General features: G+C 42.6%; 1 protein-coding gene across 2 annotated transcripts in view; it reads right to left on the bottom strand.

The window, feature by feature from the left end:
• KDM3B (lysine demethylase 3B) overlaps positions 1-18,991 on the bottom strand; it is a 60,792-nt gene that overhangs the window by 13,450 nt on the left and 28,351 nt on the right. For both annotated transcript variants that reach the window (XM_017500982.2, XM_037728645.1), the window contains 6 exons: positions 11,848-11,955; positions 10,191-10,318; positions 8,017-8,296; positions 6,699-6,955; positions 2,266-2,532; positions 1,004-1,175 (listed from right to left, as the gene is read on the bottom strand). In XM_017500982.2, coding sequence (XP_017356471.2) covers positions 1,004-1,175; positions 2,266-2,532; positions 6,699-6,955; positions 8,017-8,296; positions 10,191-10,318; positions 11,848-11,955 — 1,212 coding nt within the window. The remainder of the gene's footprint in view (positions 1-1,003; positions 1,176-2,265; positions 2,533-6,698; positions 6,956-8,016; positions 8,297-10,190; positions 10,319-11,847; positions 11,956-18,991) is intronic.

Genomic DNA, 18,991 nt, shown 5'->3' on the forward strand with positions numbered 1-18,991 from the left:
TATTTTTAGTAGAGACAGGGTTTCACCATGTTGACCAGGCTAGTCTTGAACTCCTGACCTCAGGTGATCTGCCCGCCTCACCCTCCCAAAGTGGTGGGATTACAGGCATGAACCACTGCACCTGGCTTAGGAGACTAACCTCTTATTTCAGAGTTGTAAACTCCTGTAATGGACTAGGTGGACTTTGTTTTCCTCACTCACTACTTTACTATGTGTCATATTTTTCCATCTTACAGGGATCCTGTCCCTCTTCCTCAGAGTGAAAGTGCTCTGCACAGCCCATGGAATCACATGCTTAAGCCTAGGTATGCTTTGGGAGTCATGTGATTGCCATGTAAACTACATGGTTGGCACCAGGGAAGAATGTACCCCACCAAGTGGGTATAATTTGTTTTTTATTGTTGTTGTTTTTGTTTTCGAGATGGAGTTTCACTCTTGATGCCCAGGCTGGAGTGCAATGGCATGATCTTGGCTCACTGCAATCTATGCCTCCCAGGTTCAAGTGATTCTCCTGATTCAGCCTCCTAAGTAGCTGGGATTACAGGTGCCTGTCACTACACCTGGCTAATTTTTGTTTTTTTTTAGTAGAGACACCATGCCTGGCCTTAATTTGGTTTTATTTGTGGTGCCATCTCAGCTCACTGCAACCTCTACTTCCTGGGTTCAAGTGGTTTTCCTGCCTCAGCCTCCTCAGTAGCTGGGATTATAGGCACACAACACTACGCCGAGCTAATTTTTGTATTTTTACTAGAGACAGAGTTTCACCAAGTTGGGTGGGCTGGTCTGGAACTCCTGACCTCGGAGATCCATGCATCAGCCTCTGAAAGGGCTGAAACTATAGGAGCAAGCCACTGCGCCTGGCTGGCTGTATGTATGTATGTATTTATTTATTCAAGTCTCCATTATGCTCCAGAATGTAATTTATTATTCAAAGGCAGAGCCGGGCATATAGATGTTTATTTCCCAGTTTGCTATTACTGAACTAGGTATAAAAGCTACTTACTGCATATGATCTCGAAACCATCCCAGAAATCCCGAACTTTCACATCGGAAATTATAGCACAGTTCCTGCAGTTCACCAAGTCCACATCCTGGTCTCCAAATTCCTGGCTAAAGGCTTCTGGCTTCCAGAGCTCAGACTTGAGCTTTTTATGTACCCCCGAAACCAGCACTGGCTATGAAAACAAAAATATCCCAATCAGAGCGATCTAGGAAAAACTTCCAGCTTTAGGGCTGAGAGAGAAAGGAGGGTTTCCTGAGGAGGGCCTCTTCTTCTCCAGGAAAGCTCTACTATTCCTTCCCAGTTTTATAATGCATGGATTTCCACATGTCAACTAAAGTGAAAGGAAATGCTTCTACTCCATTGTTATGCTTGATTCTCACCCTCAGGAAATCACTTCTGTTGCCCTAATACCTGCCACTGTTTTAAGGTGAGAGGACAAATAGCTGACAAGTGCAACTTTGAGATTTGAGAACACTTCCTCATACTGAAAGTGACAATTCCATCCATGAGCTCCCCCTTCCTCAACACCTGCTAAAGTTTTTAAACTAGGGATTGTTAATCACACTATCAAAAAACTTGTGTGGCCTTAAAACATTTACTTAGAAAAAGTACTACCTACCTCTAAACCCTCCTCCACCCCAGGTTAAAATCACACTTAAGGATTTTTCTCTAAAGGTGTTATCAATACCAGATCACCACCTAACACAAATTTCAACTGCCTTTTTAAGAACACAGAACTACATAGCTTAGAAACAAGAGGATGCATGGTGTGTTTTTAGGAATCTTCTTCCTTTTATTTATTTATTTTTTTTGAGGCAGAACCTCACTCTGTCACCCAGGCTAGAATTCAGTGGCATGATCTCGGCTCACTGCCCCCTCTGCCTCCCGGGTCAAGTGATTCTTCTGCCTCAGCCTCCTCAGCAGCTGGGATTACAGACACCCACCACCATGCCCAGTTAGTTTTTTTTTTGTATTTTTAGTAGAGATGGGGTTTCATCATGTTGGCCAGGCTGGTCTTGAACTCCTGACCTCAGATGATCCTCCTGCCTTGGCCTTCCAAAGTGCTAAGATTATAGGTGTGAGTCACCATGCCCAGCCATCTCCTTGCTTTTAAAAACCCAAGATAACTTGAAGTAGCAAGGCTATTATAATAACCTCACTATGTCTAAATCTCCCTGGCAAAAGGAGAGACCTGCAATTGTCCAGGTAGTTGTGGTAGGCAGGCAGACAGCTGGTCCTCGGAATGACTTGTTCTTGCTTACCTGACCTTGCTTCCAACACTCCCGGAAGATCTTCCAATTGTTTTTGTTGCTGGGATCATGGAGACATAGAAGCCTCCCATCACAGAGCCAGGAGTGAGAAGTATGGGGATCTAGCACATTTAACCCCATCACCATTTCCTTCACTTCCTTCTGGGTATCAGTCAAGTTGCAGGCCCGCTTTGAAGCGTCTGAGGTTTTCTTATTTTCTACCACTGAGGCAATGATGTGGTCAAGAAAGTTGGGTAGGCTGGCCTTGCTCTTCACTCCCTGCCAGACACAAATCCATCAGGTAAGCTTAACTGAAGCACCATGAGAATGGCATTCCAAAAACTCTCACAGTTGTATTCACAAGTAGTTCTGACCTATCTGATTAAATTCTACAAAAGTTATTAAAATGTCTTTTACAATTGGAAGGGCCTAAGAAGTCAACATCTTAAATACCTTTATCCTTCATATTTTACCTTAACAATTAGGTAAGAAAGGGAAGTATAGAAAGATTCCCATCTGCCTTGAGAGATTTGAGTCCTAAGAAATACCTTTGGCATCAGCTATTCAGTGTACAAAGCACACATGCATGTAGACTGCAGGGATCATCAAATGCTGTTAACTGAGTGAGAAAGATCATTTAGTTTGACGGTTCTAAATATTTCCTAATCAGCAGGCCCAAGGGATATAATACTTCGATTAAGTAACTGAAGTGACTTTATCAAGGCAGGGAGCACCTCAATGAAGGGTGTACCAGAGTGTTTAAGAGGAATTGTATATTCTGAAAGCAGTCTCTGACTCTCCAATTTTTCCCTCACTACTATCCCACTGAGAATCACTCACCTGTTTCAGCTGATGGGAGAGCTCAGGCCCAGAGATGAAAGTGACATACCTAAGGTCACAAAACTAAAGGTAGGGGAGCTTTTATAAACTGGATAATCCTATGCTTACAGTATTACTAATCCCTGTCTCTATAAAGTGTATATAATCATGTAACATCACGGAAGAATCAGAAAAAGAACTGGCAGTATGATGAGAAAATATATATAAAACAGTACCCAAAGTAATTGTTTTGTTTGCTTTTTAAAAGTTACTTATCCAGGCCAGGTGCAGTGACTCACACCTGTTACCCTAGCAATTTGGGAGGCTTAGGCGGGTGGATTACCTGAGGTCAGGAGTTCAAGACCAGCCTGGCCAACATGGTGAAACCCTGTATCTACTAAAAATACAAAAATTAGCCAGGTGTGGTGGCATGTACCTGTAGTCCCAGATACTTGGGAGGCTGAGGCAGGAGAATAGCCTGAACCCGGGAGGTGGAGGTTTCAGTGAGCTGAGATCATGCCACTGCACTCTAGCTTGGGCAACAGAGACTCCTCAAAAAAAAAAAAAAAGTTACTTATCCAAAAGAGAAACAATCACCCACATATATAGGGCTCAATCACCCATAATTCATCACGTTTCAGCCATCAATCATAAAATAGAATATGGCTGGCCGGGTGTGGTGGCTCATGCCTGTAATCTCAGCACTTTGGGAGGCCGAGGCGGGCAGATCACCTGAGGTCAGGAGTTCAAGACCAGTATGGCCAACATGGTGAAACCCTGTCATTTTGAAAAAATAAAAATAAAAATAATATGACACATATTTATGTATTCACTTTAAATGATTTGCAGGTCATATATACTGAAAATTAGAGAAACAAGGTGTAGAACATTTGCATAAAATGAGGAAAGCATACAGATGATAATATCTTGAGGCAGCTGGGAGGCAAGGGTGTGAAGGAAACCTTTCACTCTAAACCTTTTTTCTATCTTTAATTAATTAATCAATTTTTTGAGTTGTAGTCTCATTCTGTTGCCAAGGCTGGAATGCAGTAGCGCAGTCTCGGCTCACCGCAACTTTCACCTCCCGGGCTCAAGTGATTCTCCTGCCTCAGCCTCCTGAGTAACTGGGAATACAGGCACGTGCCACAATACCTGGCTAATGTTTTATTTTTAGTAGAGATAGGGTTTCACCATGTTGACCAGGCTGGTCTTGAACTCCCAACCTCAGGTGATCTGCCTGCCTCAGCCTCCCAAAGTATTGGTATTACAGGCATGAACCACCACACCCAGGCTCATTTATTTTTTTGAGACAATTCTCCCTCTGTTGCCCAGTGTGTGGTGCGATCTCGGCTCATTCCAACTTCCGCCTCCCAGGTTCAGGCAATTCTCCTGCCTCAGCCTCCCAAGTAGCTGGGATTACAAGCATGTGCCATCATGCCTGGCTAATTTTTGTATTTTTTGGTAGAGGTTTTTAGGTTTTGCTATGTTGGTCAGGCTAGTCTTGAGCTTCTGACCTCAAGTGATCTGTCTGCCTCAGCCTTCCAAAGTGCTGGGATTATAGGTGTGAGCCAGTGTGCCTGGCTGCCTTTCTTTTTTCTTTTTGAGATGGAGTTTCACTCTTTTTGCCCAGGCTGGAGTGCAATGGCATGATCTTGTCTTATCGCAACCTCAGCCTCCTGGGTTCAAGTGATTCTCCTGCCTCAGCCTCCCACATAGCTGGTATCACAGGCGCTCACCACCCGGCCCAGCTAATTTTGTATTTTTAATAGAGATGGGGTTTTTCCATGTTGGTCAGGCTGGTCTTGAACTCCTGACCTCAGGTAATCCGTCTGCCTCAGCCTCCCAAATTGCTGAGATTACAGGCATGAGCCACCGTGCCCCACCTCCTTTCTGTCTTTTAGATGTTGTATCTTGTGAATGAATTCATTCAATAAATGCTTACTAAACATGACTGGATCAAACACCATGGCCCTAGGGATATACTATAGAATAAAACAGGAAAAAATGCCTTTAGGAGAGGCAAGAGACAGAAAATAAAACATATAATAGGTCAGATGGTAATGAGTGCTATGAAAAAAACAAAGCAGGGAAAATAGATATGTGCAGAGGTGACAGTGTGATGGAATTTTAGAAAGGGTGATGTACAAAGAAAGGGTTACTGAGAGTAACATTTCAGGAGGTAGGTGAGGGAGCTAATGATGAAGCAAGCAAGGTGGTTACATGGGAAAGAAATTCTAGGTAGAGGAAATAACAAGTGCAAAGGCTCTCAAGAGGGAGCATGCCTGGCCACGTTCAAACAACAGCAAGAAGGTGGGTGTGGTTGGAACGAAGTGAACAGGACAGAGTGTGATAGTTGAAGTCACGGAAGTGAGGGGAAGAGGAACAAATAAGGCTACAGCCTCATAGTCCAGGTGCATATTCTATTCATCTGTATGAACTATAAGGACTCTGCTCATCTTATGAGAGAAAGAGGAAGCCCTTGGAGGATTCCAGGCAGAGGTGATATGATCTGACTTATATTTTATTATTTTTTCTTTTCATTCTTTAAAAATTTTTATTTCTTAATAAAAAGCCTCCAGTGGGATGACTTATATTTTAAAAGGACCACTCTAGCTACTGTATTGAAAATACATTGTTGGCTGGGCGTGGTGGCACGTGCCTGTAGTCCCAGCTACTCGGGAGGCTGAGGCTGGAGGATCTCTTGAGTCCAGGAGTTCTGGGCTGTAGTGCACTATGCCGATCAGGTGTCCACACTAAGTTCAGCATCAATATGGTAACCTCCTAGGAGCGGAAAACCACCAGGTTGCCCAAGGAGGGGGGAACCAGCCTAGGTCGGAAACGGACCAGGTCAAAACTCCCGTGCTGGTCAGTAGTGGGATCATGCATGTGAATAGCCACTGCACTTCAGCCTGGGCAACATAGCGAGACCCCGTCTCAAAAAAAAGAGAATACATTGTTGATTGTGAAGGGCAGAAATAAGGAGACCTGTAAGGAATTTATTGCAAAAACTTAGGCAAGATGTTGGCTCAGACCAGAGAGAAAGCAATAGACCTGATGAAAAATAAGTGGATTCTGAATATAGTTGGAAGATCAAATTTGAAAGGATGTGCTAACAAATTAGATATGAAAGGTAAGACAGGTGATTCCCAAATGATTCTAAGATTTCTGGTGCAAGCAATCAGAAGGACACAGATGCCACTGACCAGTAAGAGAAAACTAAGGAGAAGCAGGCTTATGATCAGAAGATCAGGAGTTCAGGCTTACATGCATTAAGGGTTTCAGATATCTATTAGATACCCAAGAGAATACAATACAAATGTACTATCCAGGTTAAAAAAAAATTAACGCCTGCTATTATCAAGAAAATCAAGCAATCATTGTATTAACTTTTCTGCTGATGACTGGAAAACTTCAAATTCTCAACTTTTACTGACCTCCTAACATGGTACAAAGGTTCACTACTTAAAAAGATCTCAAACATTCCCAAAACTTTAAAGAGAGACCTTGTCAGCTTGACAACGTAGAGAACACACATCACCCATGTGCCCTCTAACCCGATTATCAGATCTCTGACGGTTCTTTCATGGAAAGGCAGCAAAGGCTAGAGTTGCAGAGAGGACACTTACTGCTGAGGATGTAGAGAAGACCGGGGGAAAAGGTATGCCTGTGTCCAAAGGGGTTTGAGGAAGTTTTCCAGGCCCGGAGTGAAGGAGGTCTCGAAGGCTAGAGCCTTCGGTTTTATTGTTGGAGGCAGTGGGACCCAGCAACAGACTGTTAAAAAGCTTTGGAGTCAACGGAGAGACCTTTGCAGTGGAGTTGAATGAGTCCAGCCCAAAGGGTGAATGAGACTCTTTATTGAGCACCGACCTCAGGGACCCTGCTTCTGTAAGAACATAACCAGGAATAGCATTAGGTACAAAAAGGAATACCCAGTACACAGCTGACTCCTAAAAATCAGTCACGTGGGAAGAAGGAAAGATTCTCTCCCTTCCCCTGCACCCCCCAAACTGTGTATGCTCTGTTTGGGTCTAGCCTGACAAGCTATAATTATAAGAGGTCTCACAGCCAAGGAGAAGCTTTCCTACTACTTCTTTACCAAATCTGAATTTCAAACTCCCTTTTGTTCTCATCCATCTTTCATCTCCCTTATTTTCTAAAACAGTGTTTCAAGTGGATTTCCAGAATACCTGTACTGAAGTCACTTGGAGTGCTTGTTAAAAATGAAGATCATTACCCCTAGAGATTCTGGTTTCATAGTTCTGGGTTGGGCACAGGAATCTGCATTTTAAACCATTTCCCAGGTGATTCTTGTGTCCATTGAAAACTTCTACTCTAAGTCTAGCTCTCAATCCTGGCTGCATAACAGAACCATCTGAGAATCTTATTAAAAACCTTGTATGTGGCCGGACACAGTGGCTCAGGCCTGTAATCCCAGCACTTTGGGAGGCTAAGTTGGGCAGATCATCTGAGGTCAGGAGTTCAAGACCAGCCTGACCAACATGCAGAAACCCCGTCTCTACTAAAAATACAAAAAAATCAGCCAAGTGTGGTGGCGCATGCCTGTAATCCCAGCTACTCGGGAGGCTGAGGCAGGAGAATCGCTTGAACCCAGTAGGCAGAGGTTGTGGTGAGCTGAGATCGCGCCATTGTACTCCAGCCTGGGCAACAAGAGCGAAACTGCTTCTGAAAAAAAAACCAAAACCTTCTATAAATTCTGACTAAGGAGATCTAGGGTAGGTAGGGTAGAGCCCAGGCATGTGCTTTTTTAGAGAAGCTCCACTTCTAGAAAGAAGTTGAAAGACAGTCCTTCATTTTTATGTGATCAGCCAGAGAAAGCAAGTGGCACGTTTCATTAATGTGGATGGTAATGTGTGAGTTCAAAGAATCCTGGAACAAATTCTTGAGTTCCACCACAAGCAGAGCAGAGGTTTGTATGCATCTCACCTTTTGTTTCTTCTTTAGCCTTCTGGGTTGCTAAATCTGCCAACCAGTGCAGGGCGGAGGAGGGTGGGGCCATGTCAGGGCAAGGAGGCCTGATGGCTTTCAGTTCACTATTGCTATTTGATGCCGAACTGTCTGTTTTCAGAGGCTCTTCAGATCTGATGTCAGTGCTGTCAGCTTTGGGAACATGGTCCGGCTCTGGAGTTGTTACTGCTGCCGGTCCTCCTCCGCCTGAGAAGGTAGTTTCATTTCCAGAAGAGGCACTAGGGTTTATGCTAGGAAGCTAAAACACAGAAGGTCAACATGATTAGAGTGCTGTCCTTGACAACACGACTAGTAATGGCTTCACATACTAAATAGGTCTGGGAAGAATCATCTGTCCTGTAAACTGGCATTTCATACATTCTTTAATTCAAAATATATTTATTGACTCATACAACATGCCAGAAACCAGGCTACGTTCTGTGATCGGTGAACAAGGCTTGAAGTTTGTAATCTAGAATAAAGGCTTAGCATGTCTGACACAATTTATACAATGGCAAATTGGTAATTTAAATGACCACAGTACTGTTCTTAGGATTACATAACATAGTATATGCAAAGGGCTTAGTATGGTTCTGACACACATAAATGCTAAATAAATGTTTATTAGTCTATTATTGATTTTTCCAAATAATTTGCTCTATCTAGAGTATTTACATACTCTATATGGTCAACTCTACTGAAAATATATCTTGAGACCCCTCAGCATTAATCTCTGTGCCTCTTATCAGCAACAATGTGTTACAGCAGTGTTGCCAGAAAGGCCTTGGAATGGAAGCAGTTGGTTGTAGGTCAGGAGTTCAAGACCAGCCTGGCCAACATGGTGAAACCCTGTCTCTACTAAAAATACAAAAAATTAGCCGGGCATGGTGGCGCATGCTTGTAATCCCAGCTTCTCAGGAGGCTAAGGCGGGAGAATCACTTGAACCGGGAGGCGGAGGTTGCAGTGAGCTGAGACTGCACCACTGAGCTCCAGCTGGGTGACAGAGTATAAGATTCTGTCAAAACAAAACAAAACAAAACAAAACAAAACGAACAGGCCAAGTATAGTGGCTCACACCTATAATCCCAGCATCTTGGATCACTTGATGTCAGGAGTTTGAGACCAGCCTGAGTGACATGGTGAAACTCTCTCTACTAAACATACAAAACATAGCAGGGTGTGGTGGCACATGCCTGTAACACCAGCTACTCAGGAGGCTGAGGCACGAGAATCGCTTGAACCTGGGAGGCAGAGGTTGCAGTGAGCCAAGATCACGCCACTACACTCTAGCTTGGGCAACAGAGTGAGACTGTCTCAAAACAAAAACTGACAACAATGTGAAAACCCTTGCCTCTGAACCCAACTCAGTGAACCAATCTTCATATTTCTGTCTTCTGTACCTGAGATGAATACAGTGATAGGGACCATGTATCATCTCAGATTAAGACTCAAGAAGACCAGTAGTATTCTTAGCAACCTTTTCTATATTCTTTACCATATAAAAACCCTGAGGTATAATTACATCTTGACAAGATGCTAAGAATCTCTTTGTGCTATTAGTTAACCTTGAACTGGTTTAGAGATGAATGAAGGCCGGGCCTGGTGGCTCACGCCTGTAATCCCAGCAGGCCCAGCATGGTGGCTCACGCCTATAATCCTAGCACTTTGGGAGGCTGAGGCGGGTGGATCATGAGGTCAAGAGATCAAGACCATCCTGGACAACATGGTGAAACCCTGTCTCTACTAAAAAAATACAAAAATTAGCTGGTTGTAGTGGCACGTGCCTGTAGTCCCAGCTACTCAGGAGGCTGAGGCAGGAGAATTGCTTGAACCTGGGAGGCGGAGATTGCAGTGAGCCGAGATTGTGCCACTGCACTCCAGCCTGGCGCCTGGCAACAGAGCAAGACTCTGTCTCAAAAAAAAAAAAAAAAAAAAAAAAAAGATGAATGAAGAGAAACTGAACTGTACCAATCAGGAGTAATTAAATAATCCTTTGAGTTAAGTTCTTTGAGCTCTCTCTAGAAAGGCTTCTCCATTCCCTAATTCCCCAGGAATCCTATAGTAGCCTGGCATAACAGAGCTGAAAAGAGGGCATTTCCTGGTACAAAAATCTTTAAGCTTCATTTAGTTATACCCAGTCACACCAGTTTACCTGTGACATCCCATTGGTGACGGCAGGTCTCAACACAGATTTGTTCTGTCGACTGATACATGGGCAGTTTGCTTTAATTCCCCACTTGCCCCGGGCAGCATGTACCATGTCTCCAATATTGTAAAGAGCTGGGGAAAAAGGTAACAATAAAAATAACACCAGAATACTCGTATATGCCACATATTGTGCTAAGAGTCTTCTTTACATTATCTTTCTCAATCCTTACCACATTTCAATAAGGTAGCTCTTTCTTTTTTTTGAGATGAAGTCTCTCTCTGTCACCCAGGCTGGAGTGCAGTGGCATGATCTTGGCTCACTGCAACCTCCACTTCCTGGGTTCAAGCAATTCTCCTGTCTGAGCCTCCTGAGTAACTGGGACTACACGCTATTGCCACCATGTCCGGCTAATTTTTTTGTATTTTTAGTAGAGATGGGGTTTCATTCTGTTAGCCAGGATGGTCTCGATATCCTGACCTTGTGATCCGCCCACCTTGGCCTCCCAAAGTGCTGGGATTACAGGTGTGAGCCACCATGCTCAGCCAGATAGCTGCTTTTATCTTCAATTTTTGATGATCAAACTGAGACTGAGAGAAGTTAGGTTATTTGCTCAAGTACAGAAAGCTGGTAAATGGAAGCACTTAAACACTTTAGTCCAGGTATATCTACCCCTAAAGTTCTGTTACTTTTAAGCACTAAGCTACACTCCTTTCCCTCGTCTAGTAAACATTAACACGGTGTCCTCCAGGAGAAACTCTAGGGGTAGATTCTTTAGTGTTCAAAAGTATAAATATTTTAGCTGGAGTTTTACAAGCCTAAAACCAGAAGTCTTTCTGAAAGCCTAGGTAATGGCTTTTTCATTCTGGCTTCCCAAAGTGTTGGGATTACAGGTGTGAGTCACTGCACCCAACCTGAGGTATAATTTGTAAAGAATAAATTCCAGCCAACCACAGGAATGTGAAATGATATCTGGGAACAAAATTAGTTCCTCTGAAATGGGGAGTAGTAGAGTGTGCAGTGGCCACATGCACACTAAAACACATTGAAAGATCCAAATTTGGCTGAGCACGGTTGCTCATGCCTTTACTCCCAGCACTTTGGGAGGTCAAGGAGGGAAGATCTCTTGAGGCCAGGAATTCAAGGCTGCAGAAAGCTATGATCACACCACTGCACTCCAGTCTGGATGACAGAGCAGACCATGTCTTACAAAAACAATAATAATAAAGATCCAAATTCTCAGAGAAATCTGATGATGCTTAAAAGAAAAAATCAGGCTAAGATAAAACATTTCAAAATTTAGCCGGGCGCGGTGGCTCACGCCTGTAATCCCAGCACTCTGGGAGGCCGAGGCAGGTGGATCACGAGGTCAAAAGATCGAGACCATCCTGGTCAACACGGTGAAACCCCGTCTCTACTAAAACTACAAAAAATTAGCTGGGCATGTAATCCCAGCTACTCAGGAGGCTGAGGCAGGAGAATTGCCTGAACCCAGGAGGCGGAGGTTGCGGTGAGCCGAGATCGCGCCATTGCACTCCAGCCTGGGTAACAAGAGCGAAACTCTGTCTCAAAAAAAAAAAAAAAATTTCAAAATTTTTATGTTGTATGGCTATCTCAACTAAAAACATTTCTTCCACCAAATCTAAAAAAGGAATTTCCTTACCTGTGCCAGGAATAATTTGTGTGGGCATGAGATTCTCTGGTTCGTGGGACTGTCCCTTTGCACACTTCAACCAGGAGAAAACTTCTTCATCACCCATCTCTTCCGTCTCTGAAATAGAAATGAATGATTTCACTTATTTTATAAGGGTCACAAACGGATCCTTCTGAATGGGAGTTTCAGAACCCCAAAGGCCAAATAGCTAACCTAAAAAAACAAAAAGCCCTTGCTTTACTGAGATTTTATTTATTTACTTATTATTATTTTTTCTTTTTTTGGGTCCCTCCAGCTTAGCTTTACTGCATTTATTTACTTATTTTTGAGACAAAGTCTGGCTCTATCATCCACGTTGGAGACTAGTGGCTTGATCTTGGCTCACTGAAACCTCCGTCTCTTTGGCTTAAGCCATCCGCCCACCCTAGCCTGCAGAGTAGCTGAGACTACAGGAGTGCACCATCACCTCTGAGTAATTTTTGTATATTTTGTAGAGATGGAGTTTTGCCATGTTGCCCAGGCTGTTCTCGAACTCCTGGGCTCAAGTTCCTGGTCCTGCCTTGGCTTCCCAAAGTGCTGGGATTATAGGCATGAGTCACTGTGTCCAACCTGAGGTATAATTTATAAATAAATTCAACAATTTAAAGTGTTTACCTTAGTGAGTTTAGAGAAACTGAATGAACAACTGCCACAATCACGACACAGAACCTTTCTATTCCATCTCCAAAAGCTCTCTCAGGCTCTTTGCAGTCAAGTCAATTCTCTTTCCTCAAGCCCTGGCCATCAGTGATCAACTTTATAATACTAGAAGCATGTATGATGCAGTCATTTGTGTTGGGTTTCCTTCACTTAGCATAATGCTTTTGAGACTCATCTATATTGCTGTATTAGTAATTCATTCCGTTTTATAGCTGAGTAGTATTCCATGGTATGAATGTACCATGACTTGTTTATCTACTCATCAGCTGGTGAACATTTGGACTGTTTCCAATTTTTGGCTATCATAAATAAAGCTGCTATATGGCTGGATGAAGTGGCTCATGCCTGTAATCCTAGGACTTTGGGAGGCTGAGATGGGCCCAGGAACTTGAGCCCAGGAGTTTGAGACCAGCCTGGACAACATGGCAAAACACTGTCTCCAAAAAAAAACCACAACAAAACTTAGCCCAGTGTGGTAGTGCATGCCTGTGGTCCCAGCTACTTGAGAGGCTGAGGTAGGAGGATTGTTTGAGCCTGGGAGGCAGAGGCTGGAGTGAGCAGAGATCGCTCCATTGCGCTCCAGCCTGGGCAACAGAGAGATCCTGTCTCAAAAACAAACAAACAAATAAAGCAGCTATAAACATTCAAGTATAGGTCTTTTTGTGGAAATGTTTTCATTTCTCTTGTAAATACCTAGCAGTGGGATGCCATGTCATATGGTAAATTTTAGTTTTATAACTTTGTAAGAAATGACCTTATTGCTTTCCGAAGTGATGGTACCAATCTGCATTCCTACCAGCAATATTTAAGAGATCTACTTCCTCCACATCCTTGATAATACTTGATACTGTCAGTTTAAAAAATTTTAGCCATTCTAGTAGACATAATGATTTCTCATTACAGTTTTAACTTGTATTTCCCTAATGAATAATTTATTCCACATACTTATCTGCCATTGATCTATCTTTTCTGATGAGGTATCTGTTCAAATCTTTTTAAAACCAGCTTGGGCTGGCATGGTGGTTCACACCTGTAGTTCCCCAGCACTTTGGGAGGCCAAGGTGGAAGAATTACTTGAGCATAAGAGTTAAAGACCAGCATGGGCAAAACAGTGAGACCCCATTTCTACAAAAGCAAAATAAAACAGAACAACAATAACAAAAGAATGGGTTTGTTTGCCCAGACTGGTGTCAAAATCCTGCTGGCCTTTAGAGATCCTTCTGTCTTAGCCTCCCAAGTAGCTGGGATTATAGGTGTGCATCACTATGCACAGTAGCTTCTCATTTTCTCTTTTTTTGGAGACAGGGTCTCACTCTGTCATCCAGACTGGAGTGCAGTGGCACAATCACAGCTCACTGCAGCCTCAACCTCCCAGGGTTAAATGATTCTCTCACCTCAGCCTCCTGAATAGCTGGGACCACAGGTACAAGCCACCACATCTCACTAACTTTAAATTTTTTTTTTTTTTGTAGAGATGAGGTCTCTCTATGTTGCCTAGGGTGGTCTTGAACCCTTGGGTTCAAGCAATCCCACTGCCTTGGCCTTCGAATATGCTCAGATCATAGGTATGAGTCACTGTGCCCAGCCTATTTTCATTTTCTTAACAGTGTCTTTTTTTTTTGGATGGCATCTCGCTCTGTCAACCAGGCTGGAATGCAGTGGCGCAATGTTGGCTCACTGCAACCTCTGCCTCCAGGGTTCAAGTGATCCTCCTGCCTTAGCCTCCCGAGCAGCTGGGATTACAGGCGCCTGCCACCATGCCCGGCCAATTTTTTGTATTTTTAATAGAGACAGGGTTTCACCATGTTAGCCAGGCTGGACTCGAACTCCTGACCTCAGGTGATCCACTTGGGCCTCCCAAAGTGCTGGGATTACAGGTGTGAGCCACTGCACCCGGCTTAATATAAAAGTTTAAAACTTTACCTTTGCAGAAGACATGTTAAGGCTGGGCATGGTGGCTCACGTCTGTAATCTCAGAACTTTGGGAGGCGGAGATGGGTGGATCACCTGAGGTCAGAAGTTTGAGACCAGCCTGGCCAACATGGTGAAAACCTGCCTCTACTAAAAATACAAAAAAATTGGCCAGGCGTGGTGGTGGGCGCCTGTAATCCCAGCTGCTTGGAAGGCTGAGGCAGGAGAATCACTTGAATCCGGGAGGTGGAAGTTGCAGTGAGCTGAGCTCGTACCACTGCACTTCCAGCCTGCGCAACAGAGATAGACTCTGTCTCAAAAAAAAAAATTTATCGGCATAATAATGTTCATAATTTTACTTATTTTAATGTCTAAAATATCTATATTGAGGTCCTTGCATTCTTTTTATTATTATTATTTTAAAGAGATAGGGTCTCACTATGTTCCTCCGCTGGCCTCAAGCTCCGGGGCTAAAGTGATCCTCCCATCTAAGACTCTCAAGTAGATGAGATTATAGGCACATGCCACCGTGCCTGTATCTCTCATTCTCTCATTGGTAAACTACACCTTCTATTTTTTATCATGTAGGCAGAAGCTTAGTAAATATAAAATATCTCTTTTTCTCATTATAATCTTTTTTTAAAAGTTAATTGTTTGGAGTGCAGTGGTGCACTCACAGCTCACTGCAGCCTCAACCTTCTGAGTTTAAATGATCCTTCCTCCATCAGCCACCGAGTAGTTGGAACCACAGGTGCATGCCACGAAGCCGAGCTAATTTTTAAATTTTTTGTAGAGATGCAAGTCTTGCTCTGTTGCCCAGGCTGGTCTTGAACTCCTGGATTCAAGTAACCCCCACCTTGACCTCTCAAAGTATTGGGATTGCAGGTGTGAGGCACTGAACCTGGCTAGTCCCATTTCCTTTTGGTTTCATTTTCCCTGTCTTCTTTTGAATTATTGCGTATTTTTTGTAATTTGATTTTGCTTTCCATTTTAGACTTATTAGCTATATGTCTTTGTTTTTAAGTGGTTGCTTTAGCATTTTCAGTATTAATCTTTAACTTTGATCAGTCTATCTTCAAATATTAATTTCACTTTACATTTAGTTAAGATCCTTACAAAACTATACTTCCATTTTCCCTCTTTTCCTCTGTGCTACTATTATATATTTGAATTTTACCTATATTATAAATCCCACAATACATTGTTGCTACTTTTGCCTTTTATTTTTTTTGAGATTGAGTCTCGCTCTGTCACCAGGCTGAAATGTAAGTGGCGCACTCTTGGCTCACTGTAACCTCTGCCTTCCGGGGTCAAGTGATTCTCCTGTCTCAGCCTCCTGGGTAGCTGGGACTACAGGCATGTGCCACCACAGCCAGCTAATTTTTTATATTTTAGTAGAGATGGGGTTTCACCATGTTAGCTGGGTGGTCTTGATCTCCTGACCTCTGATCCGCCTGCCTTGGCCTCCCAAAGTGCTGGGATTACAGGTGTGAGCCACCACACCTGGCTTATTTTTGCTTTTAAACAATTAACTGTTAAAAAGATTATAAATGAGAAAAAGAGATCTTTTCTATTTACTCATATATACCATGTAAGATGTTCTTCATTACTTTGTATAAGTTCTTATTTCCATATCACATCATTTTCTTCTGCCTGAATAATGACCTTTAACTTTAGTATATTGTGGATCTGCTGATGGTGCATTCTATCAGCTTTTCTTGATCTGAGAACAGATGATAGAATGGTCACTCGTTTTTGTTTTTTTTTTTCTTTTTTAAGACAGTCTCACTCTGTTGTCTAGGCTAGAGTGCAGTGGGGTGATCACTGCAGTGCGTCAACCTCCCAGGCTCAAGTGATCCTCCCACCTCAACCTCCCAAGTAGCTGGGACCACAGGCATGTGCCACCATGCCTGTAATTCCAGCACTTTGGGAGGCTGAGGTGGGTGGATCACCTGAGCTCAGGAGTTTGAGACCAGCCTGATCAATATGGCAAAACCCCATCTTTAGCAAAAATACAAAAATTGAAAAAAAAAAAAAAAAAAAAAAAAAAAAAAAATTTGCAGGGCATAGCAGCACAAGCCTATAATCCCAGCTACTCGAAGGGGCTGAGGCAGGAGAATCACTTGAACTCAGGAGGCGGAGGTTGTACTGAGGTTGAGTCTCGCCCCTGCACTCCACCCTGGACAACAGAGTGAGACTCCATCTCAAGGAATAAAAACAACAAAAAAAGTTCATTCCATTGTTTTCTGTTGTCTTCTGGCCTACAGGACTTCTGACAAATTGCCTGTCTGTCATTCTTATCTTTGTTACTCTACACAAAATGTACTTTGATGTGGTTTTCTTAATGTTTCTTTCGTCTGGAGTTTATTTGTAAATTTGTGTTTACATAGTTTTCATCAAATTTGGAAATTTTTTGATTTTATTTAAATACTTTTTCTGTCCCTGTTCTCCCACTCTTTCTTTCTGAAAGAAAGGTTTGGTAGGCCACCTAATATTTCCTGCAGCTTTACAAAGCATTCTTTAATGAATAAATGGAGGTCATTTTTCTCTGTTCTTTGTTTTACATACTGTCTTTTATCATGTCTGCAAATTCACTTTTTTATTCTTCTTCTATAGTATCTAATCTGCTGTTAATCTCATCTGGTATAATATTTGAGATAGTTTTCATCTCTAGATGTTTTCATTTGGACCTTTATGTATCTTCTTTTCTCTCCTCATCACATCATATTTTTCTTTAAGTTCTTAATCATATTTATAAGATGTATAATAGCTACATTAAAGTTCTCCTTTTTTTTTTTTTTTTTTTTTTGGTTGGGACGGGGTCTTATATTGCCCATCCTGGAATTGAACTCCTAGGCTTAAGTGATCCTCCTGATCCAGTCTCCCAAAGTGCTGGAATTACAAGTGTGAGCCACCATACCTGGCTTAAGGTTTTCTTTTCTTTTCTTTTTTTTGAGACGGAGTTCACTCTTGTTGCCCAGGCTGGAGTCCAATGGTATGATCTTGGCTCACTGCAACCTCTGCCTCCCCAGTTCATCAAGTGATTCTCCTGGCTCAGTCTCCTGAGTAGCTGGGATTACAGGCAACCGCCACCATGAGAGGCTAATTTTTTGTATTTTTCATGGAGACAGGGTTTCACCATGTTGGCCAGGCTGGTCTTGAACTGCTGACCTCAGGTGATCCACCCCGCTTTGGCCTCCCAAAGGGCTGGGATTACAAGCGTGAGCCACTGTGCCCGGCTGGTTCTTTTATATTCTATTACCATTGTCACTCTGGGTTTTTTTCCTATTGACTGATTACCCCTCCTCAGCTTACTGGTCATGTAAGGCAGTATTTTTGCATACTTCATAATTACTGATTAAACATAGAGCTTTGTGATTTATATTTCTGGGTAATGGGTTTTGTTTGAGGGGTGTTCCTTTAAATTATTCCTTTAAAGGGTATTTGGTGTTAGTGTGGTACACAATTAAGTAACTTGCTGATCTGTTTGATCCTTCCAAGGCTTGCTTTATACTTTGTTATGGAGGCTCCAGAACAGTTTTTATTCTGAGACTAAATTAGTCCCACTACTCTTCATACTGGCTGGTGTGAATACAAATCATGAGTTTTGTGAATTACTCTGTCAACTGCTTTCTGAAGGTGTTATCTTGGGTTTTGAGGAGTTTCATCTTATTCATGCACAGATCACTATATAGGCAAAAACTGAGGGGCTTTCTCTATAGATCTCTGTGCAGTTCCAGTCTCTTCAGCACTTTGTCTTATTCTTCTCAGACTGTCATCTCTGTCTCTCACCAATAAGGTTGCCAGTTTCTGTTTTGGTTCTCTTTCCTTTGCTACAGCCTAGAAACTGCCTAGCCAGAGCAATTGTAGGGATCACCTTGTTTTTTTTCCCTTCTCTCAGAGATAACAGTCCCTTGTTTCCTGTTGTTCAATGTTATGAAAACTGTGGTTTCATAGATTTTATCTGGTTTTCTCACTGTTTATGGCAGGAGGGCAATTCCTGTGGCAGTTAATCTTTCATGGGCAGGAGTAGAATACTCTAGCAGCTAACATTTATGGAATATCTGGTGGGTGTCAGTTCCTAATCTAACTACTTTACATACAACATCTTATTCAAAACAACAAAGCTGTGAGGGAAGCACTGGTATCTTTGTTTTATAGACAAGAAAACTGAAGCTCTACAGGATTAAGTAACTAGCCCAAGATATAATAGTTGGTACAGTAAGATGTAGAATTAGTGTCACATCACAGTAGCCTAAACTAAACCACTAGTATAATGGTTATATTGTACCTCTGAAGAGGGAAGAAGAAAAAAGTCAAGAGGCAAGGAGAGTTTTTGGCATGTAATAAGATAAAGCAAGAGCCAAGGGCAGTAAATAAATAGACAGTTTTCCCAAGAATATAAACAAATGGCTAGGCACAGTGACTCATACCTACAATCCTAGCAATTTGGGAGCCCAAGGCAGGAGGATCACTTGAGCCTGGGAATGACCAGACTTGACAATGTAGTGAGATTCCATTTTTACTACCCCCCCCGCCAAAA

The sequence above is a fragment of the Cebus imitator genome, unplaced genomic scaffold (genome assembly GCF_001604975.1).
Source record: "Cebus imitator isolate Cc_AM_T3 unplaced genomic scaffold, Cebus_imitator-1.0 Scaffold274, whole genome shotgun sequence".
NCBI classification, from domain to species: Eukaryota; Metazoa; Chordata; class Mammalia; order Primates; family Cebidae; genus Cebus; species Cebus imitator.